Genomic DNA, 23,769 nt, shown 5'->3' with positions numbered 1-23,769 from the left:
TGGCATGTTGCTTAGCAAACTGGCATGGGAAGGGGAAAAACTGATGACAAGCTTAGGGCAAGTGAAGAAGTTACACTCTCTCTGGTGGATAAGTGTCCCACTCATGTGTGTTCTCTCACACAACCATACACAGCTTCTTCTTCTTTTTAAAGAGAAAGAAACACACACCAATTTACAATGCAAAAGGCCAAGGGTGGCTACAGTTCATCATCAGGTCTATCTGGACAATATGGAAAATGAGAATATATGCAATAGAGATGAGAGGATAGGAGCCCTAATTTTTTTCTAAAATGGCTTGCAATCCTTTAATGATTATCTCTGTGGAAATACAAACCTTAATTTGTTTTAAGTTAAAATTGTACTTTACCCCAGACAATTCAGCTTTTGCTTATTTGCAAAAGTACATGAAAGATGCAGCATATTCTGATAATTTATTATGGCACAGGATTATGGTAAATCTTGGCTCTCTCCTGTACTGACAGTTTTTAGTGTTGTTAGCAGCCAAATGACTGCCACAGAGTCCTAAAGATGGAAAACAAATAGGTTTGCTGGAGGGAAGGCTTTTAATCTTGCAAGTAGGTTATTAGATAAAGGAAGATTAGAATTATTGGAAGGAGTTCTGTAATGTTTGATGGGCTCTTATATCAATTAATTGAGAAGTAAACTATTTTGCATGTTAATAAAAGCACATTTTAAAGTAGCTTTAAATATTGTACATATTTATTAATAATCTAGAAAGAGATAAAGAGCTTGTAAATTCAATGTTCAGATGATTCTAAAGTAGTCATCACTGTCAATACCAAACATAATAAAGAAGAAATTTAGGTATTTTAGAAGTATAGTTTGGGAGAGGGGAAAGGTATTCATCCTAGACAGAGTAACACATTTGAGATCAGGGTTTTTAATATTAACTCTCCCAGGTCATAAAAATCCCACCCACAAATACACCACCACAGGGGTTTACAGAACAAGTCTTTGGGAGTGGAAACTGACAGATGACGAGACCTGAACCAATCCATATGACAATTATTTCTTTGGCCCTTCAACCAGTGGCACTGGGTGTCTGGAACACCCAACAAACATCACCTTGTGCCTCACCAGTCTTTACAAAGATTTCTATTCCTGAAACAAAGTAGGACAGCTTATGCAGAAACTATGAAGCAAGACTGCACAACTGTGGTTTCCTTGTTGCAGAATATCATACAGTTAAGCTAAGTATCCACAAGTGAGGTTTGTAAAATAGGGGTGATTAGTTCTGCAGTATGTTTGGCCATACAGCACCAAGTCCATACTGTACTACTCAAGGATTTTCTTAATGGAAGAAGCAGAGAGTTTAGGATAATGAGACAGAAGCTAAGCTTGATTACTTCCTAGTCTGGAGTTCCTATGTTCTAGACATGAAGGAGCATTCAATCATACGAGTCCACATCTGTAGTCTGTACAACTCAAGATAGAAGTTTACTATCTTAGCACGATCCAGGCCTTTGACACATTTAGCAAACTTGTAGGGGAGGAACTACCACATGTTTGGGATTTTTTTTTTTTTGCACATCTTCTTCCAAGGAGCCCAGAGTGGTGTACTACATACTTAAGTTTCCCCTCACAACAACTCTGTGAAGTAGGTTAGGCTGAGAGAGAAGTAGCTGGCCCAGAGTCACCCAGCAAGTCTCATGGCTGAATGGGGATTTGAACTTGGGTCTCCCCAGTCCTAGTCCAGCACTCTAACCACTACACCACACTGGATTTGACCAAGGTAGGTATGAACTTAGTGTACTTACCTCTGCTAGCTAATGGGAGATACCAAGGGCAGCTCACATTCACATAGGTACCAGGCATTCCATCAGGCCAGCATACATATTCATCAAATGTTCTGTTACAGAACCTGCCTTCTGTAGATAAATGGAGAATATTTTCAAGAGCAAATAATGCAGCCATACACAGCTATATTGAAAGAATGTGTGTTAGGACAGGGGTTGAGAGAGAGAGATCCAACCCCATTATTTTTCTCTACAATCAGTCATCAGTCATACATTGATCTGGAACCGTCTTCAGCAACCACACTGACCAACAAGCCAGTCTAAAAATTACGGCAAAGTGACACTATCCCCCCTGGGAACCACCGTTAAGCCTCCGGCGAGAGGGTCCTGGTTGCTGTCATCACTCTTCTAACTTTACAGCTTACTCTGAGTCAGTGACTCAAATCACCAACTGCTAGCAACAACTGATAAGTCTTCATATGCAAATTGTTCTAATTACTTGCAGCCTTTGTTAGTGTGGGCCTTGAAAAGGTTAACTGATCCAGACATATCCAGCACCTGCAAGAATAGTTTTGCCAGTCTAGGTTTTCTCTAAGCATCTGGCATAAAGCTGGTTATTCCAGTACAACTTGCATACTGCCCAAGCATAACCTTGATTCCTACCCACTGGCCACAGCTGATGCCTGCAACTCCCTGACATGGGCTTAAATGAATAAGTCTGTGAAGCTGTTCCCACAATCAGAAGAAAGCAGGCTAAGGGAACCTAGCTCGCTTTCTACTGATCGTTGGAACCACCGGGCTCACGGGTGAGCCCGGTGGTTCCAAGGTGGCTAGCTCATCTAATTCCCCCTCCCCTTAAATGAAGTTAATGGAGCAAGCACTCTGTTAACCTCATTTTTTTGCTTGTGTGCCGCTGCAGTGTGCTCTCCTCACAGACCCACCTGAAGCTCTTCTCACTGATCATGAGACAGGGGCATAGCCTCAAGGGCCAGGGGACAAAATCTGATGTCAGACGCAAGAGGCACCCCACCATGTCTGATGTCAGATGCAAAAGACGCCCCACCAACATCTCCCCGCCAGTGCTCCTACCTCCTCCTTGGTGCCCCCGCCACCGCTTCTGCGACTGCCCCGCCACACTTCTTATCTTGGCCTCCCCTCCAGGATATGTGTGTGTGTGTGTGGGGGTGAGCCAAGTGGAACAGCCCCCCCCCCCCCATGGCAGCGGCGGGCCTCTGGGGCCGGCCTGCACACCTGCGCAGTTCGATTATGGATGTTGTATGCCCGTGACATCATGGGCATGCGACGTCTATGGTTGAATTGTGCAGGCGTGCAGTTCAACTAGAGAAGCGGGCAGGCCAGAGAGACCCGCCACCATCACTGCCATGGGGAGGCCCGTGGCACCCCCCACCCCCTGGAGGACAAGAGAAGAAGCGGTAGCAGCAGCGCTGGGCAGTGGTGTGGTGGCCTGCTTGGGGCTCCCTGACCCTCTGGACCCAGGAACATTTTCCCCTGCTTGTCCAATGGACGCTACACCCATGTTGTGAGAAGAGCTTCTGTCACTACTTCTAGTGAAGCAACAGCATTTGAGGCTCTTGTCTTCCAATACAAGATATCCTTTCACTTTCTCTGGTTTGAAACACACTAGCCTTTGGCAGTTGTTCAGAATGTACATATCTCCCCCCACCCTAAAAAATGATCTGCTGTCATGTTGTTTCAACATTCTCGAACTACATACATTGATGCATTGCTGAAATACCCCCACAAAAGGCCACCAATCAGCATTATAGCTTATTGAACATGCTAAAGCCTCAATTCAGATTTATGAAACTGTCAGTCTAGGAGTGCAGTGTTAGCTGCCCAACAGAGCAAAGGGAGATTAATACCCTCCTTGCCATTATTGCTTTCAGCAAGTGTCATACTCCACTGCAGGAGCACAATTTTGAGAGGCAGCAAATGACCGAAACCTAAACAGATTACAGTTGGCTCCATTTTTGTTCAGTTGGAGAATCTAGTTTTTGGTGCTCTCACATATTGAAAATGACCCAACTTTCTGAGATATACGACAAGCACACAACAAGTGCATGTTACAATGGCAGCCCAGTAGTAAATATCAGAGAGGGTATTCACTGCTTAACTCCCATCATTGTATGCTTTTGGTAGACATTTGGCAAATAAAAAAGTCCAAAACAAGAAAAGTTCATTTAGAAACCTGTACTGTATTATATTAATGCAATACAAGTACTACATAGCTAATTCTCATTTATACCAACCCTTTTTACCATTTTGTTTGCAAATGCATCAAAGTATATTCAAATTACCTCTCATCCTCACCAATTTGTTGCTCTAATTTTCACATCTCTGATTGTTGCAATTCCTTTCAGCAAATTTCTGTTGCTGGTGCCAGAAAATGCGCACAGAATGCCTTGAAATTTGCAGCATACCATGTTCTTGTTCAGCCCTTGTCCATAACGTCTGGTAACATCTACCTGAGTGAGACTGGCTGTACTGGTCAGCAAGGTAATAAATGTCTTTCCTGCTCCCTGAAAGAGGCAGTGGCTAGTGGCCACTATTAGAGCATACAGTTTTGAAAGGTTTTAGGCCAGTCCCAGATCTATCATTCTTGGGAAATGCAACCAAGAAGGTAGCAGCTGTTAAGCACTAGGCTTGTCCTGAGATAGCTGGTTTTCCTGACTCATTTTAGTATGGCTTGAGGACATAATTTGGGATTACTGTCTTTAGTGACTGATTTGCATTTTGATATGGAGGGACTGCAACCCTAATCATTCTTATAGACCTCTCCATGATTCTTGTACCATTGGTGGTGGGATTATAATAGTGTGTGGAAGAATTATGATCTGGATCAAGGCAAAGAAACAAGTGGATATCAGTTGATAAATAAGGGGGCGACTGGAGGCCCTTATGAACTGGAAGCAGGGAGACTGTTCTAAAAAGAGTCACATGCAACTGGAAAGCCCAGGTCCACAGTCTGTGCATGCTGGAGGACCCACATTTGCTCCCAGATGCTTCTATGAATATGCTTCTAGTACAGTGGGTATAGGAAAGAATCACCCCCTTTGATAGACCTTAAATTCTGGTTCCCTTACATCCTGAAATGAAAACACAAAGAAAATTCCCTTCACCAGCTGTACTTATCCAATGCAACCTATAACATCCAACTGAAAAACATCACAATTACAGTCCAGAAAAAGTGTCAGAAATAAAAAAGCAAGAATTACTGAGATTGAAAAAGGATCACACACCCCCAATGTCAATATTTTGTTGAACCACCTTTTGCTTTAATAACAGCCTTGAGTCTGTTGGGATACTTCTCTATCAACCTTGCACATCTAAACGGAGCAATATTTGCCCACTCCTCCATACAGAACTGTTCAAGTTCAGTCACATTGGAGGGTAGGTGTTGGTGGACTGCTATCTTCAAATCTCTCCACAGATTTTCTATGGTATTTAGGTCTGGGCTCTGACTGGGCCACATGAGGACGTTCACTTTTTTCTCCTTCAGCCACTGTGTGGTCAATTTTGCTGTGTGCTTCGGATTGTTGTCATGTTGAAAGGTGAATCTTCTGCCCATCCTCAACTGTCTGGCAGAGGGTAGCAGGTTTTCTTCCAGAATCTGATGGTATTTTGCCCCATCCATTTTTCCTTCTACCCTAATGAGAGCCCCAGTCCCTGAGGCAGAGAAACACCCCCACAACAGGATGCTGCCACCTCCATCCTTCACTGTAGGTATGGTGTGTTGTGGATGGTGAGCTGCGTTGGATTTACGCCAGGTGTACTGTTTGGTGTTGAGGCCAAATAGTTCAATCTTGGTCTCATCTGACCATAAGACCTTTTTCCATTTGGCATCAGAATCTTCAAGGTGCCTTCTGGCAAAGCTCAAACGAGCTTTAATGTGGCCTTTCTTGAGAAGTGGCTTTCTCCTTGCGACCCTCCCGAACAAGCCACATCTGTGGAGCGCTCGTGAAATTGTTGTCACATGCACAGAACAACCACTCTTTGCCATGAAGTCCTTTAACTCCTTCAGAGTGGCCATTAGCCTCTTGGTAACCTCTCTTACCAGTTTCCTCCTTGCTCTTCCATCCAGTTTGGAGGGCCGACCGGATCCAGGGAGGATAGCAGTCCACCAACACCTACCATCCAATGTGACCGAACTTGAACAGTTCTGTATGGAGGAGTGGGCAAATATTGCTCCGTCTAGATGTGCAAGGTTGATAGAGAAGTATACCAACAGACTCAAGGCTGTTATTAAAGCAAAAGGTGGTTCAACAAAATATTGACATTGTGGGGGGGTGATCCTTTTTCAATCTCAGTAATTCTTGTTTTTTGTTTCTGACACTTTTTCTGGACTGTAATTGTGATGTTTTTCAGTTGGATGTTATAAAGGTGAAACTCGGAAACTTAGAATATCGTGCAAAAGTCCATTAATTTCAGTAATGCAAATTAAAAGGTGAAACTGATATATGAGACAAACGCATTACATGCAAAGCGAGATAAGTCAAGCCTTAATTTGTTATAATTGTGATGATCATGGCGTACAGCTCATGAAAACCCCAAATCCACAATCTCAGAAAATTAGGATATTACATGGAACCAAGAAGACAAGGATTGAAGAATAGAACAATATCGGACCTCTGAAAAGTATACAGTGTACTGTGCTTGATTGGCCAGCAAACTCGCCTGACCTGACCCATAGAGAATCTATGGGGCATTGCCAAGAGAAGGATGAGAGACATGAGACCAAACAATGTAGAATTGCTGAAGGCCACTAATGAAGCATCCTGGTCTTCCATAATACCTCATCAGTGCCACAGGCTGATAGCATCCATGCCACGCCTCATTGAGGCAGTAATTGCAGCAAAAGGGGTCTAAACCAAGTACTGAATACATATGCATGCTTATACTTTTCAGAGGTCCGATATTGTTCTATTCTTCAATCCTTGTCTTCTTGGTTCCATGTAATATTCTAATTTTCTGAGATTGTGGATTTGGGGTTTTCATGAGCTGTACGCCATGATCATCACAATTATAACAAATTAAGGCTTGACTTATCTCGCTTTGCATGTAATGCGTCTGTCTCATATATCAGTTTCTCCTTTTAATTTGCATTACTGAAATTAATGGACTTTTGCACAATATTCTAATTTTCCGAGTTTCACCTGTAGGTTGCATTGGATAAGTACAGCTGGTGAAGGGAATTTTCTTTGTCTTTTCATTTCAGGATGTAAGGGAACCAGAATTTAAGGTCTATCAAAGGGGGTGATTCTTTCCTATACCCACTGTATATGCATACTAGAGCACTTTTTACCAATGTAGTGAGCTTTGACTGCATACTCTCCTGGAGGGATTATGAACTGTCTTGGTAACTCTTGCTGTAATCACATTGCCCTACACTGTTCAGAAACTGCAATACGTGTTGGAGATGGAATTCCAGTGCATCAACCTTTTGCACCAACTATCCTAATGGCCACTAGGGCTATTGGGAGCAGAGGTAGCTAGTGAGGGTCTCCATATGTGTTCCTGCTTGCCTCTACTCTATGACCCCTGCTTTGACTCCCCAGTCCTCTTCCTTTCCTCCTAGAGAGAAGATGGAAACAACTCTCTCTCTCTCTCCCTCCATTATGTAGCTGATAGATAGGATAGGTCTTTCCTAACCCAAATATACTCCTCCAATAAATAAATTTTGTTTAGACTCTACAGTGATCTCCATGCGTGTTACTTAAATAGCTGCAACAACTAAACTCTGCATTCTGTAACTGGAGTGGTAGCTTCCTTGGTGCTTTGCTAAATAATCACAGACCCTAACAAGGTTATGGGCCCAGCAGCCCAAGAGTCTGCAGCAGAGCTTTTTCCTTTTAAAGTGCAGTTGAGTATTAAGACAGCATGGATCCAGAGGTGAGCAGTGCTGCCCTCTCCAAGCTAAATGGAAGGAATTGTGATCAATCAGTTATGAAAATAGAAGCCCGTCTGATGGCAAAAGGACTTAATGGAGCTCTTGCAGAATCATGATCAACAGATGGGGTGGCTGCCCAAAAGGAGTGGGGTTCACAGAACAACAGAGCATATGGCTTGATTCTCCTAAATGTAAGTGATGACTTACTAATGCATTTCAAAGAGACTTAAATTTCTTCAGAGGTGTTGAAAAAGCTCAAAAAGCTGTATGGCAGAATCTGCTGTCCTTTTAATTCAAAGGATTTGCAAAATGCAGCTGGAAGGAGGGGATCTTTCAACCCATATAAGTGGAATGCAGGAGACTCACAGATTACTTAAACAACATGGATCTACTTTGGATGATAAAGTGTTAATTGGCTTGATTCTGAGATCTTTGCCACAAGGTTATAATCATGTAAAAATGGCACTGGAGGTTTCAAATAGTAAGCTTGAATCGGAAACTGTAGTTGCATGCTTGCAAGATTTCAGCCTTAAACAAGGAGAAATAGATTCTGCAGCCTTCTACAGTAAACAGAAGCATTGTTTCAGCTGTAACAAAGCAGGGCATTTGCATGCTAATTGTCTGGAGCCCAAAGGCAGGAAAGGTAGAGATTCCCAGAGAAGGGAAACCTGGTTACCATGACTACAATAAAGACACACAATCTGTGAATGCAACAGGAAAGAGGATAAGCTTTTCTAACAGACAGAGAAGTAGACAGCATGCTGGCTTTAAGGAACAGGACACAAACAGAGGCAGTCAAAGAGCCAAGACTTTCAATGTAACAACAGGGGATAAAAGGAATGGTTTTATTATCAATTCTGGAGCTACCCCAGACATTCTGAATTCCCCTGAACTGTTTATTGATTTAGACACAAGTTCCTATTCTTGTTGGTAATGGGAACATAATTTATTGAAAGGGGAGAGGATCAGCTGAACTGCATTGCAGGCAGTCTGATGGACAGATTGAAAGTATCTTTATCCAGGATGCTCTCTTAGTCTCTAATATGGACAGTAGCTTGATCTCTGTGGGACATGGAGTCAATAAAGGCTGCAAAGTGACTTTTGAGGACAAAGTTTGCTACATTACCAAAGATGATGATTTAATTATGACAGCCTATATGCATGAAGACGGACTTTTTCAATTGGACTGTCTAACTGAACAGGCAAGCCTTATGCTACTGTATAGCATAAAAGACTAGTGCATAGGCAAATAAGTGTGATAAATGCGCCTGACAAAAATGGACTAATTAAGGATTTTAACGTGGAATCATGCAAAGAAGCCACAACTAAATATCAATGTTGCATACTTAATGAAGGGATGAAACCCAGCTTTTCTGAACAGACACAGAGGGAGTCACAATATCCTCTGGAACTTATACATTCTGATGTCTGTGGTCCATTTGAAAGTAATATAGGTGGCAATCACTACATACATTTATTGATGATTTTTCAAGATTTACTTATGTACATGCTCTGAGAGAGAAAAGTCAAGTGTTTGAAAAATTTAAAGAATATGTTGCACTGGTCAATATCAAATTTGGAAGAAAGCCTCAGAGACTAACACTAGGACCGGGGAGACCCGAGTTCAAAACCCCATTCAGCCATGATACTTGCTGGGTGACTCTGGGCCAGTCACTTCTCTCTCAGCCTAACCTACTTCACAGGATTGTTGTGAGGAGAAACTTAACTATTGTGGGCTCCTTGGAGGAAGAGCCGAATATAAATGTTAAAAAAATGACATGAAAAGATTCCTAAAGGAACATGGGATTTCACGTGAACCTACTCCCACATACACACCAGAACTGAATGGTGTGGTGGAAAGGAAAAATTGCTCTCTACTAGAAATGACCAGATGCATGCTACATAATGCTGGCTTGGCAAATAAATTCTGGGGAGAAGCAGTGATGACTGCAAATTCTGGTACAATTCGTACAATTCTGGTCACCACATCTTAAAAAGGACATTGTTGAACTGGAGAAGGCACAGAAGAGGGCAACCAAGATGATCAAGGGCCTAGAGCACCTTTCTTATGAGGCAAGACTACAACACCTGGGGCTTTTTAGTTTAGAAAAAAGACGACTGCGGGGAGACATGATAGAGGTCTATAAAATCATGCATGGCGTGGAGAAAGAGAGATTCTTTTCCCTCTCACACAACACTAGAACAAGGGGTCACTCCATGAAATTGATTGCCAGGAGGTCTCGGACCAACAAACGGAAGTACTTTTTCACACAACGCGTGATCCACTTGTGGAACTCTCTGCCACAGGATGTGGTGACGGCCAACAACCTGGATGGCTTTAAGAGGGGTTTGGATGACTTCATGGAGGAGAGGTCTATCAATGGCTACCAGTCAGAGGGCTGTGGGCCACCTTCAGCCTCAAGGGCAGGGTGCCTCTGAGTACCAGTTGCAGGGGAGTAATGGCAGGAGAGAGGGCACGCCCTCAACTCCTGCCTGTGGCTTCCAGCAGCATCTGGTGGGCTACTGTGCGAAACAGGATGCTGGACTAGATGGGCCTTGAACCTGATCCAGCAGGGCTGTTCTTATGTTCTTATGTACTATACTTGCAAACCAGATTGCCAACAAAAGCAATAGACAAGACACTATTTGAACTATGGCATTGGTGCAAACCCTCTCTAAACCATATCAGAGTATTTAAATCAAAGGCTTATGCATATGTTCCAAAGGTCAAGAGAACCAAACTCAATTGCAGATGTGAAATGCGAGCATTGGTTTGATACGCACTTGGCTGAAAGGGATACAGAATCCTTGATCCTACAAATGGAGAGGTCAGAATTCACAATGTAATGTATTCTGATGACAGACAAGGGCCAACTAGAGGTGATGAACCAGAACTTATGCTAGAGTCCCAGGTGAAAGAAGAACCATGTGAGTGGATCCTCATGAAGCTAGAGCCAGACAGTGAACCCATAGAACCAGAACCAGAAGCGGGTTCAGAAGGGGCTATAGATTCAGAAGGGGCTCACAGCCTGGGCAGGAAATGAGGCACTCACAGAGGCCTAACAAAGGAGCTCCACCCAACAGACTCTCAATCATGACCAGAGGAGGAGAGATACAACAACCCGCCACGTGGCAAGATATGGACAAGATGCCCACAAGGAAGAAGTGTGAATACACCAGCTACTATCGCACTTTGGAATTGAGGAAACAAAGCCCATAGCAATGTTTGAGGATAAGCAAAGTTGTATCCAGATCTCCCAGATGAAGAAGATGAAGTCTTGAACTAAGCACATTCCCATGAAGTATCACTATGTTTGAGACATGCAAGAAAATGGGGTACTCCAAATGGAGTACTGCCCAACAGAAAAGATGGTGGCAGATGCATTGACTAAGCCACTGCCCAGAGACAGATTCCAGATCCTTCATGAGAAGATGGGAGTCATGAGCCAGTGTAACAGGCAATGAGAAGGGGTGTTGGAGATGCAGTTCCAGTGCATTGACCTTTTGTACCAACTATCCTAATGACCACTAGGGCCATTAGGAGCAGAGGTAGCTAGTGAGGATCTTCTTACTTGTCCCTATTCATCATGTAGCTGATAGATTGGATAGGTCTTTCCTATCTCAAATGTACTTCTCCAATAAATCAATTTCATTTAGACGCTACAGTGATCTCCATGAGTGTTCCATAAATAGCTGCAACCACTAAACTCTGCACTCTGTAAGTGGAGTGGTACCTTCCTTGGTGCTTTGATAAATAATCACAAATCCCAACAATAGGTGCAGGATGCACCTAGGTTTTGACAAGAATAAGCCACATTATACCCATGCTGCTGATATTTCACTGCTTTCCAGTAAGTTTCTAGACACAACTGAAGATGTTTCATTTAATCTTTAGAACTCTGAACAACCCAAGTCCCAATAATTTTTAGGGCCAAACTAGACATGGCATTAAAAATTCATGATCAAATCTTCCATCTCTTTAAAAGCAAGCTGCAAGATTGCTCCTGAATTGCATCAGGAGCAGGGCACTCTGGGAAGAGGTTAACCTTTTTCCTTTGCACCATTTTCCTAACCTAAATTGCACCCTAGCTGCTATTTGCCTCATTAGTGGAAACACAGAAGTACTCATATGAAGGCAAACAGCAGTTTGGAGGGCATTTTTACTTTAAGAAAATGGAACAAAAGAAAAGGATGCATATTCTCATTCTCTCACGGTCACACATACCCGTCCAGTTTTCACCTGAATTGTTTTCATCAGTGGACAGAATACGTTTTGTTCTGGTTGGCAGTATCAAGGCAGTGTGTGCACATATGAATTATTACATTTACAAAGCGCCCCATCCAAAGGCTCTCAGTGCCACTCTCTCCAGGGGCGTAGCAAGGTTTTAGTGGGCCCAGAGACAAGATTTTAAAATGCCCCCCCTCACTGAAGCTCGGCTCATGAAATAAATCAATCTTAAATGAGGCTGAATAGTGAAAACACCTATGTGCCACAATAGAACATCATCCTAAATAATTTTTAAAAAGGTTTTGTGAATTGTGGAGGATGCAAGTCATTTAATGGTACTAGAGAAAGACATGCTGTTCTGGTAGCTCCAGGTCTTAACACTCACATCAGTTTCGGAGGATAAATTCAACTGAAGGAAGCCTGGGTGGGTGCGTGGCTGGGGGAGTCAGTCATGTGACTTGCCTCTGGGGGCCCCCCAAGGCAGTGGGCCCCCAGACAACTGTCTCCCCTTGCCCTATTATAGTTATGCCCCTGACTCTCTCTCTCTCTCTCACACACACACACCATAAATATGGATGGAAAGAAGTGTATCTTTACCATTCTATTTATAAAATTGGATTTTTACTTTTTTCGCTTCACATTTAAGTATAATAAAGACACTTGTGTGGCGATGCTGAACGGGGCTGCAAGGAGGAATGCTGCAGCCCTATGCCCACACTTTTTGGGAGAGAGCTGGGGGGGGGAAGCGGCAGGGCATGGCTGAGCAGGTAAGAGGCACCGTCCCTGCCCCTTAAAGTAACCCACCCCACCCACCCAGGAGTGCACGGAACAGGTTCCGTGCACACCCCTAATTGAGAGCAAAGATCAGATGAAATTCCACAGCAGGGAGAGATTGAGAGGTGGGGGGGATTCTCCATATTTACAAGGCTGTGCAGAAAATGCAGTCTGGTTCTATAGCTCTCCTCCAAGCCTACTGGCAGGGATCAAATGTGCTCCATCGATGCTGCCCTGCACTGCTACTTTTCTCCCTGCTGCTGCCACCACGTTCTGATGGAGAATTCGGCTCTCCCGCTCTTATGTGGCTAAGAACCAGTGCCATTATCAAGGTGCACGTGCTCCTGTCACCATTTTCAGTAGGGCTCTTGCCTTGGCCAGAGCGGGAGAAATGGCTCTCTCACTTGCACAAGAGATTATTTCCCCCACCCTGGCTGTGGCAAGAGCCAATGTGGTGGGGGTGGAGAAAGCGGCACAAGCAGCCCACAGCCTGTTGACACAGGGGACAAGAGTGAGATTGTGGGGTGAGGCTACGCAGCTGCTTGAAACTGCTCCATGGGGGCCTGGGATTCTCTGTGCACCTGTGCAGGCATGCACCTTACAGGGAACTTAGCACTCATCCCCGAGTGACAATGAAGCTGGGCTCTAGCCCTATTCTAGAATTTAGCAGACCTACTACTACTGCTGCGACAAATATTTATTCTACTTGTTTTAGAATTGTTCTGCTACCTATCCAGAACCAAATATGAAACATGGCTTCTGAGGATATTCTAGAGGAGTTTGATGAAATTAGAGCAAGAATGACAGGAAAACATTTTATGGCCTGCAAAAATGGAAGAGTACGTTTAGAATGTCCCCTCCCCTCGTGACTACTATCTGTACTCAATCTTACCTGTCACAGGTGGGGGTTCTTCATGGAGATACTTTAAACACTGACGTACATATTCTTCCCAATTCTGCTTAAGTGAACGTAAGGACCATTCTGACCTCTAGAAAGAAAGAAAATTACAACACCTCAGGGATGCTGTGAATCAAATCAAGTTCAAGAATTATTTTCTTTTGAAATTACAATATAGTAAGAAATTGAGCACCATGTGGGCAAAATCAACAATAGCTCCTTAAAATTAGGAATCAGCACATAACACAGTAGCACATAACTGAATTTAGTCAAATAAGTATTCGACCGAGGTGATGGATATTCTCTAAAACAGTGTTTCTCAAACTTTTTGGAGTCAAGGACCGCTAAATTCTTCGTGCAGAGTTTCAAGGACCGCTACATTCTTCATGCGCAGTTTCCCGGACCAGCAGTTAGTAAAGGGGTTTCAAGTCTGTCTATCTGTCTATCTGTCTATCTGTCTATCTGTCTATCTATCTATCTATCTATCTATCTATCTATCTATCAGACTTCTATACTGCCCAAAACTTGCATCTCTGGGCAGTTTAGAATGAAAATAATATAAGCATTAAAATAATTAAATGTGGAATCTTTTGCAAACATGGAATATTAGGGGTTCTTAACCTTGGGCCCCTCAGTTAAACTCCCATAATCCCCAACAATGGCATTTGGCCATTATGGCTGGGGATTATGGGAGTAGAAGTCCACCAACGTCTGGGTACCCAAGGTTGAGAACCCCTGAATCTAAAAGCCTGGGTGAACAAATTTGTCTCCAGTATGTCTGGAGTGGAGGTGCTTGTGATTACTCAATGGAGAGGGGATGTTGGGCCATTAGAAAAATTCAAAAGCTACATGGGGCCAATGAAAACAACATACAAGCAAACCCCACTGATGCAAGAGGGAAACAGCGTTCCCTCTCAAGGCGCCTCGACTACAACAGGCAGCTCGGTTTCAATCAACCAACCTTTGGCTGCAAACAATGAGCATGCAAGAACCAGCAGCCCTTCAAGTGGCGCCCACTGCCATACTTTTTCCTCCATGCCCCCGCACCGCATACAGTTTGAAGCTGTAAAGATAGGGAATAAGATAGCTGTAGGAAGATCTCAGCAGCACGTGGAGGCAAGGCACAAGAAGGGTCCCATGCCTCCGTGATACTCTTCCTCTTCCGTGCCATGTGCAAAACTGAGGAAGTGAGTGCCTTGATTTCAGTTGGGGGGGGGGTTGACTCCCAGTCAGGGACCGGCACTCAACCCTTCGGGGACCGGCAGCGGTCCAGGGACCGGTGGTTGAGAAACACTGCTCTAAAACAATTTGTATTTATCTGACATCCAGTAGTTTTATATAACAATTCTCAACATGTACCATCTTTTCTACTTTAATAATGTGAAAATATAAAAAACTATTCTCGGTCTGGGTCCACACTGATCCAACTCATTACGTGCCTTAACGTATTGTTGTTTAATGCATTATTTCTTGTCACATCTGGCACAAGAGACGAGATCTGTACAGTATATTGTTTTCCGTACGTAGAAGACTTCCTGCTCCTGGAATAAATAGGCTGGCTTTTCAAAATCGCTTCACAGCTAGATATTCTCAGCACAATTCCTATCACCATGAAAACAACACCAATTAACCAGGGCCTTCTTCCAAGAGCACCAATTATCACTAACCCCAGACACTGAAGACAACCCCACCACCACGGCAAAGCTTGGCACCAAAACAGAGAGTTAGACACCCAGGCTGCATTCAGACAGCAGACGAAACCGGAGTTATAGGTTACCGGCAAACATGTAATTCCAGTTTTGTGCACTGTCTGAATGCATGCAACCATGGCCTCACAACTAAACCACAGGATTCAGTTTACCTACCAAACTGGAATCTAGAGCTGGGATTACTCCTCAGTTTCACCGCTCTAAACCTCTGTTAGAAGGGGCCGTCATGTCGTCTGCATACATCCTCCGCTATAACTGTGGTTACAGGTTATGCGGCCAGTGAGAAGCCAGCTTGGAGCAGCACCAACAGTGGTTACACTCTAGGGCTTACCCAGCACTCCATGGTGTGTTCCCTGACTGAATGCCATGCCTCTCCCTGCACACTTCCTCTGCCTGCCAATAGGCACACCAGGCCCTTCTGTTCTTATAATTAAAGGGCCAACAGCACTACCAGAGAGCACTGCTTGAAGGCTGCAATCTTTGCAGCAAGGGAGGTGGTAGAACTGTGCTGGACCTGTAGGAAACGCCCCCCCACCCCCCCGCGTGAGTGATTTCCTGGAGCTGTGAAGCCATGTCCACAGCCTGGCAACGGCATGGACATAAGAACGTAATAACAGCCGTGCTGGATCAGGCCCAAGGCCATCTAGTCCAACATCCTGTTTCACACAGTGGCCCACCAGATGCTGCTGGAAGGCTATATGCAGGGGTTGAGGGCATGCCCTCTCTCCTGCTGTTACTCCCCTGCAACTGGTACTCAGAGGCATCTTGCCTTTGAGGCTGGAGATGGCCTATAGCCTTCAGACTAGTAGTCATTGATAGACCTCTCCTCTATGAAGTTATCCAAACCCCTCTTAAAGCCTTCCAGGTTGTTGGCTGTCATCTTGTGGCAGAGAATTCCACAAGTTGATTATGCATTGTGTGACTAAATACATCCATATGTTGGTCCTAAATTTCCCAGCAATCAATTTCATGGGATGACCCCTGGTTCTAGTGTTATGTGAGAGGTAGAAGAATTTCTCTCTATCCACTTTCTGCACACCATGCATGGTCTTATAGAGCTCTGTCATGTCTCCCCGCAGTCATCTTTTTTCTAAACTAAATAGCCCCAGGTATTGTAGCCTAGGGGTGTGCAATTCGGGTTTTTGGTGATTCGGTTCAGGACCCGAACCGAATCACCCCCGATCTGTTCTGTGCCTGAATGTGGGCCACTCGAATCACCCCTGATTCGGTTCAGATTTGGATTAAATCCAAATCTGAATCGATTTGGGAAGGAAAAATGGGTCCCAGGGGCAAAATAGTGGGGTGGGGTGGTAGTGCCCAATGGTTGGAGGCTACCATCCAAATTTCAGGGGAATTGGGCAAAGTGCTTATTTTTGGGGAATTGTTGAAGTTTACGCGTCTTTAAGGTTTCCCCCCATAGAGAAGCATTGAGGTGTCAGCAAATTGATAGCTTCACGCGGGGGGCAAAGGGGTGGCCTAGAGCAGTGTGGGGTTGGTGATAGTGCCAGGTAGGGTCAAGGAAGCTACCTGAATTTTTTCAAAGGATTTGGGGAGAGGGCTGATTTTGGGGGAATTGTTAAAGATTACGCGTCTTTAAGGTTTTCCTCATAGGGTAGCTATCATAGAATCCACACTCAGAAATACCTCTGAAACAACAGAACCCTGTACCCCATGGGTTAGAAACCCATGGGGGTGGTTGGCACCCTATGTGCACTACACTACCACTTGCTCTGGGCCACCCCAGCACCCCCCAAGTGCAGTTATGGGGCTGCTGAATGCTCCATGTATACCCTGTGAAGCTATCCATTTGCTGACACCTCAATGCTTCTCTATGGGGGAAAACCTTACAGATGCGTAAACTTCAACAATTCCCCAAAAATCAGTCCTCTGCCCCATCACTCTGAAATTGGGGTGGTAGCCTCCACCCATTAGGCACTACCACCCCACTCTTTTTGCCCAGATCCCACTCTATGCCCCCAAACTGCCCCAAAGACACTAAAACTTCAAAAATTCCCCAAAAATAAGGCCTTTGCCCAATTCCCCTGAAATTTGGGTGGTAGCCTCCAACCATTAGGCACTACCAACCCACCCCAATATTTTGCCCCTGGGACCCAAAGTTCGGGCTGACATCACTTCAGACCTTTTTGCATTCAAATCAATGGATGCAAAAAGGCGGGAAATTCAAAGAGATGTCATCCCGAACCACCCGGATTTTTCGGACCCGAAATTCGGGTGATTCGGCTCGGCCCCAAAAAATATCGGGGGACATTGGGAGTGATTCGGTTCAGACCCGAATCACCCGAAATTGCTTGTTTCGGGCACAGATCGTTCTGTGCCCGAAATTTTTTGCACATCCCTATTGTAGCCTTGCCTTCTAAGAAAGGTGCTCTAGGCCCCTGATCATCTTGGTTGCCTTCTTCTGCACCTTTTCCAGTTCTACAATGTCCTTTTTCGATGTGGTGACCAGAATTGTAAACAGAACTCCAGGTGTGGCCACACCATCATTTTGTATAAGGGCATTATAATATTAGCAGTTTTATTTTCAATCCCCTTCCTAATGATCCCTAACGTGGAACTGGAATGTTTCACAGCTGCTGCACATTAAGTCGACACTTTCAACAAGCTGTCTACCATGACCCCAAGATCCCTCTCCTGGTTAGTCACCTACAGCTCAGATCCCATCAACATATACTTGAAGTTGGGGTTTTTCATCCCAGTGTGAATCACTTTACACTTGCCAACATCGAACCGCATTTGCCATTTTGTCACCCACTCCCCTGGTTGGGAGAGATCCTTTTGGAGCTCCTCACAATCTGTTTTGGATTTCACTACCTGAAAGAGTTTGGTATCATCTGCCAGTTTGGCCACCTCGCTGCTTACCCCTACTTCTAGATCATTTATGAATTAATTAGAAAGTTCTGGTCCCAGTACAGATCCCTGGGGGACCCCACGTCTTACTTCCCTCCATTGTGAAAACTCTCCATTGATACCTACCCCATTTCCTGTCTTTCAACAAGTTAGCAATCCACACATGCACTTGTCCCCCTATCCCATTACCACTAAGTTTCCTCAGGAGTCTTTAATGAGGAACTTTGTCAAAAGCTTTTTGGAAGTCCAGGTAGACTATGTTAACTGGATCACCTTGATCCACAAACTTGTTGACACTCTCAAAGAACTCCAAAAGGTTGGTGAGTCAAGATTGGTCTTTGCAGAAGCCATGCTTGTTCTCTCCCAACAGGGCCTGTTCTTCTATGTGCTTTACAATTTTATCCTTGAGGATGCTTTCCGTCAACTTGACTGGAAAGAACGTTAAGCTAACCAGCCTGTAATTTCCAGGATAGCCCAAGAATCACTTTTTGAAAATTGGTGTGACATTGGCTACTTTCCAGTTCTCTGGTACAGAGCCTGATTGCCGAGATAAGTTATATATTTTAGCAAGGAGGTTATCAATTTGACATTTGAGTTCTTTGAGGACTCTTAGATGGATGCCATCCAGCCCTTGCGATTTGCTAGTTTTCCATTTTTCCAGACAGTTTAGAACATCATCTCTTGTCGCTTCTATCTGACTCAGTTCTTTATCCTCCAGTCCCGAAAAGCCTGTTTCAGGAACAGGTATATGTTCAGTATCCTCTGCCGTGAAGACAGATGCAAAGAACTCACTTAGCTTCTCTGCAACCTCCATATCCTCTTTAATAATCACTTTCACTTCCTCATTATCCAATGGCCGAACCGCCTCCCTGGCAGGTTTCCTGCATCTGATGTATTTAAAGAAGTTTTTGTTATTTCCCTTGATGCTTTTAGCTAAGTGTTCCTCAAACTCTCTTTTTGCCTCCCTTATTGTCACCCCGTATTTCTTTTGCCAGAGTTTGTGTTCCTTTCTGTTCTCCTCATTTCGGCATACCTTCCAATTTCAGAAGGAAGTCTTCTTCCCTTTTATGGCTTCCGTGATGTTACCTGTTATCCATGCTGGCATCCTCCTGGACTTAGTGGTACCTTTCCTCTTTTGTGGTATACAATCTAACTGGGCTTCTAGTACTGTGGCTTTGAGTAAACTCCATGCATTCTGGAGTGAAGTGACTCTTCTGATTTTCCCTTTCAGCTTTCTTTTCACCATACTCCTCATTTGGGAGAAGTTTCCTCTTCTGAAATTCAAAGTGTCTGTGTTAGACTTCTTTGGTGATTCTCTCCCCACATGTATGCTGAATTTGATGGCACTATGTTCACTGTTCCCTAAAGGGTTGATGACACTGACATCCTGCACCACGTCCTGGGTGCCCCTCAGGATTAAGTTGAAGGTTGCCTTCTCTCTGGTTGGTTCTAAGACCAACTGTTCTAGGGCACAGTCATTTAGCGCATCTAGACATTTGACCACTTTGTCATTACCTGACTGTGAATTTACCCAGTCTATGTGTGGATAATTGAAGTCACCCATTATTACTGCCCTGCCTCTCCTTGAAACCTCCCTGATTTCTTCCTGCAACTCCCAGTCACTGTCAGCGTTTTGATCCGGAGGGCATTAGCACGTCTCCAGTAGCATGTTTCCTTTCAGGCCTTGTATTGTAACCCACAAGGTTTCTGATGAGAACTCCGGTCCTCCTAGCTTTTCTACCTTGTTATATTCTATGCCTTCTTAAACATACCGTGCTGCTCCACCTCCAAGGCGCCCGTCCCTATCCTCTCTACAGAGTTTATATCCAGGGATAACAGTGTCACACTGGTTCTCACTGTTCCACCATGTTTCCGTTATACCCACTATATTTATTTCTGTGTTAGCAACCAAGTACTCTAACTCACCCATCTTGGTTCACAGGCTTCTGGCACTGGTATTTAAGCACCTATATGCTGAATCTCTTCCCTATTGTCTGCTATCTTTCTTTTGACTCTTTGACCAGCTGGCACAGCCTCCTGTCTGCTCTTTACGTGGTTATTCTCTGACCCCTTCTTTTTTATCTGAATCCTCTGCACCCACACACTTTAAGGGATGGCATTTGCCAAACCTGATACGGCCCAGCTCTTGTCGGCTATTCTCCAGTCATTTTAAAAGATGCTCTGCAGCCTTTTTGATTTTAAGCGCCAGCAGTCTGGTTCCATCTTGGTTCAAGTACAGCCCGTCCCTTTTGTACAGGCCTTACTAGCCCCAAAATGTGTCACAGTGCCTAACAAATCTAAACCCTTCCTCCCGGCACCATCTCATCCATGCATTGAAATGCCTTAGCTCTGCCTGTCTCATTGTACATGTGCATGGAACAGGTAGCATTTCTCAGAAAGCTACCTTAGGGGTCCTGAACTATAATACGCTACCAACCAACTGAAATTTGGCTTCCAGGAATTCCCAACTACATTTTCCCACACTGTTGGTGCCAACGTGCACCACAAGAGCTGTCTCCTCCCCACCACTGCCTAACAGTCTATCTAGATGCTGCGTGATGTCTGCAACCTTTGCATCAGGCAGACAAGTCACCGTGAGGTCAACACGTGGGCACAAACCCATCTCTCTATACCTCTAATGATAGAACCACCCACTATGAGGCCCCCACTCCCCAGAGGAGTATCTCCTGCGCAAGAGGACATGGGCTCATTATCCATGGAAGGGGTCCCTTCTAAAGGAGCATTTCCCTCTTCCTCACACTGATGTCCTCCTTCCCTGAGACTTTCATTCTCCCTGACAGCAGTGGAGCTATCAGCCCTGCAGTGGGATGCCTCTACTATGTCCCTGAAGGTCTCGTCCACATGCTTCTCTGTGCTTCTCCAGATCTGCCGCCTTGGTCTCGAGGGAATGAATTTGTTCCTTGGGAGCCAGGAGCTCCTTGCATCGAGCACACACCCATGGCTTCTGCCCATGGAGCAAATAGTAATACATGTGACACTCTGTGCAATACACTGGGAAGTGCCCCCTTTCCTGCTGGCTTTCTAGCTTCATACTGGTTTTGTTGGCTGTTTACAGTATTTAGAGATAGTTTAATAGAAGGATAGGTCTCAGCCATAATGGTCAGCTATTTAACTGTCCAAACAACCTTCCTCAAGAATATGAGGGAGGGGTTTGTACTTACCTTCTCTTCTCCACTGGGCTCCCACAGGGCCTTGTTCCAGGCTCCCCCACACTCTTCCCGCTAAACTCCTGCTCAACTCCGAGGTCCTGTTTGCTATCCTTTTGGCTATTCTCTGTTCGCTATGCTCTCGGCCTTGACCTCTTATGTAGAGAATAGGCTTCAAACTGAGATACAGGATGTGTCTCAAAGGAATGTGGGGACTCCCCCAGCCCTAGCTGACTCCACCCCCTCCAGGCAGGGACATAAAACACAGGAGTTTGCTAGCCTGGCAAATAACACACACACAAACTGGGGGAGGAACCAACATGGTAACAGAGTAACAGCTCCATTAGAGAGCTCCTGTGGTTTTTCTTCATCCTCTAATGGTCAAACTTCATTGAAAAGATTTTTTAACCAGCCTGGGGTGATCTGGATTCCTTGGTTATTGGATATCTGACTCCTTGGAATTTTTTAGGTTGTTTGGACTGCCATATTTTTCTTTTCCTCCTGCTATCACCTTGTTGGACAGTTTACTGAGGCAGACGGAGATAAGATAGGAGGAATGTCTCACAAACAGCGTAGAAGACAAAACTCTTCAGAAAAAGGGAAAGCCTCAAAACAGTGCAAAATTAATGAATTACTAGCCCTGAATGAAACAGAGAGACTGGTAAGCTCCTTTCCCACAAGGAAGCAATTTGCAGCCCTAGATGGGAGGGCAACGTTACAAACCACTGATTTACTGGAGTCTAGTGAGTATGTTTGTTTGATGACAGAAGATTTACAAGGGGATAAACTCACACAAAAAACAAATAGTTCTGATGTTTCCCCCCAGTTGGAATGTTTTGATTCTCTTGTGCAGCAATTCAAAAAACAGTGGAGCTTGTATTTACAAAAATCATGGCTGTTGTTTCAGAAGTAGATAATCTTAAACAGGCATTTGATAAATTTGCAGAAACTCTTGCCACTATAGGGAGCGGGGGGTGGAATAAACCAAATGAAGTAGGTTGTAACAATCTCATGCCAAATGGTCAGAAACCAGGAGGTGCTCAAAATTCCAATTATGAGGAAGGGAGTAGCTGTATGAACAACTGTTTAAGAGTATTACAGCCAAAACAAGTGGTATTACAAATATCCCAGAACTGGAGGAACCATGGGAGATGGAATGGTTTTTATTCAATAACTCACTCTCTATCTCCATTTTTTCGATGTCAAGTACATTCCCTGAACCTCACTGATATACAATATCTTCCTGGGAAATTTGGTATTAAGAGGATCCTTCTGACCTTTTCTCAAGCCACGATTCCTCTCATGCTCATTAAACTAAGGCCACTTCTTAGGACATTTGAGATTCAAGTTACACGGGTATTTTCTGATGGCCCACCTCAGCCATTAATACCAGGCAGAGCAAAGGAGACCAAAAGAAAAAGTCCAGAGAGAGAAACTACTACGAGTGATAAGGCCTCTGCAACTGTGGCCTTGAAGGAGCGGGGAAATTTAAACACCCACACTCCTACTAATAAGTAAAGGAAACTCCCTTCTGAAATCTCTGAAGACATGGAAGTTAACTCCTTGTTTGATCTGCAAATGGCTGAACAACAGAAAATCAGTGGCAGCATTAAGGACCTGAAAAACTCTTAAGTAGCTTTAAAGAACATGGCAGAACCTTTGTCTGTGCATCATCCTCAACAACAAAGAGGCGTAGCTAAACTATCAGTACAATGCTCTTTGTCTGAGCAGCTGCCCCAGGAGAAGGAATTTGACATTATGCCACTACAAATTCCCTTGCTTGTGCTGCTGCTACCAGGAAGCTGACCGCTTAAAGCCCGACCCCAGTTGAGGTGACAGAGGGATCAGAGGCTTGGGAAGAGGCATCGATTCAGCTGGATCTGACTACTGACAGCATGAAGGACTATGATGCTGACCCTGATGCAACTCCCAGTGTACTGGAGATGACAGCAGAAGAAATTCAGCAAGTGGCCTTAACCTGCCAGAGTTATATGGACTGCCTTTCAAAGAAGCTCCACAAAACAAAGGATGATGCTGTCCAACCTGATCTACCACATCTGAAACCTTTGCCAAATCAGGGACAAGTGGCAGATGTGACTCGGCCAGACCCCCAGGAAACAACTTCTACTGATTGTCATTTGGTGATTGCTATTGATTCATCTAAATAACCTTCCAGTTACACCAAGTGAGGAGCCCCTTGCTATTCTGGCAACAACCTCTGGGATGATGCAGAGCCTGGAGGGCCCGACTTCCTCACACTCCCTACAGGTTCCAGAGACATTCCAACCATATCACTTCACAGATTGTCTGTACCAAATTAGACAGCAAAGGGACAGTAGTCCTTAATTGCTCTCCTGACAAGGATGCCAATACCTCACCTGTGAAACTGGGTTGTATAGACCCTTCCCTTCCATTGGATTAATATTCTATGACCCAGCGCCCCCTACAGCTTATCTGCTG

General features: G+C 44.5%; 1 protein-coding gene across 3 annotated transcripts in view; it reads right to left on the bottom strand.

The window, feature by feature from the left end:
* The window catches only part of GLP1R (glucagon like peptide 1 receptor), a 186,105-nt gene that overhangs the window by 95,058 nt on the left and 67,278 nt on the right, over nucleotides 1-23,769 (bottom strand). For all 3 annotated transcript variants that reach the window (XM_053305257.1, XM_053305263.1, XM_053305267.1), the window contains exons 4-5: nucleotides 13,560-13,656; nucleotides 1,779-1,889 (exon numbers count right to left, since the gene is read on the bottom strand). In XM_053305257.1, coding sequence (XP_053161232.1) covers nucleotides 1,779-1,889; nucleotides 13,560-13,656 — 208 coding nt within the window. The remainder of the gene's footprint in view (nucleotides 1-1,778; nucleotides 1,890-13,559; nucleotides 13,657-23,769) is intronic.

This window comes from Hemicordylus capensis, chromosome 1, assembly GCF_027244095.1.
Source record: "Hemicordylus capensis ecotype Gifberg chromosome 1, rHemCap1.1.pri, whole genome shotgun sequence".
NCBI classification, from domain to species: domain Eukaryota; kingdom Metazoa; phylum Chordata; class Lepidosauria; order Squamata; family Cordylidae; genus Hemicordylus; species Hemicordylus capensis.
This window is presented reverse-complemented; position numbering and strand designations above follow the sequence as displayed.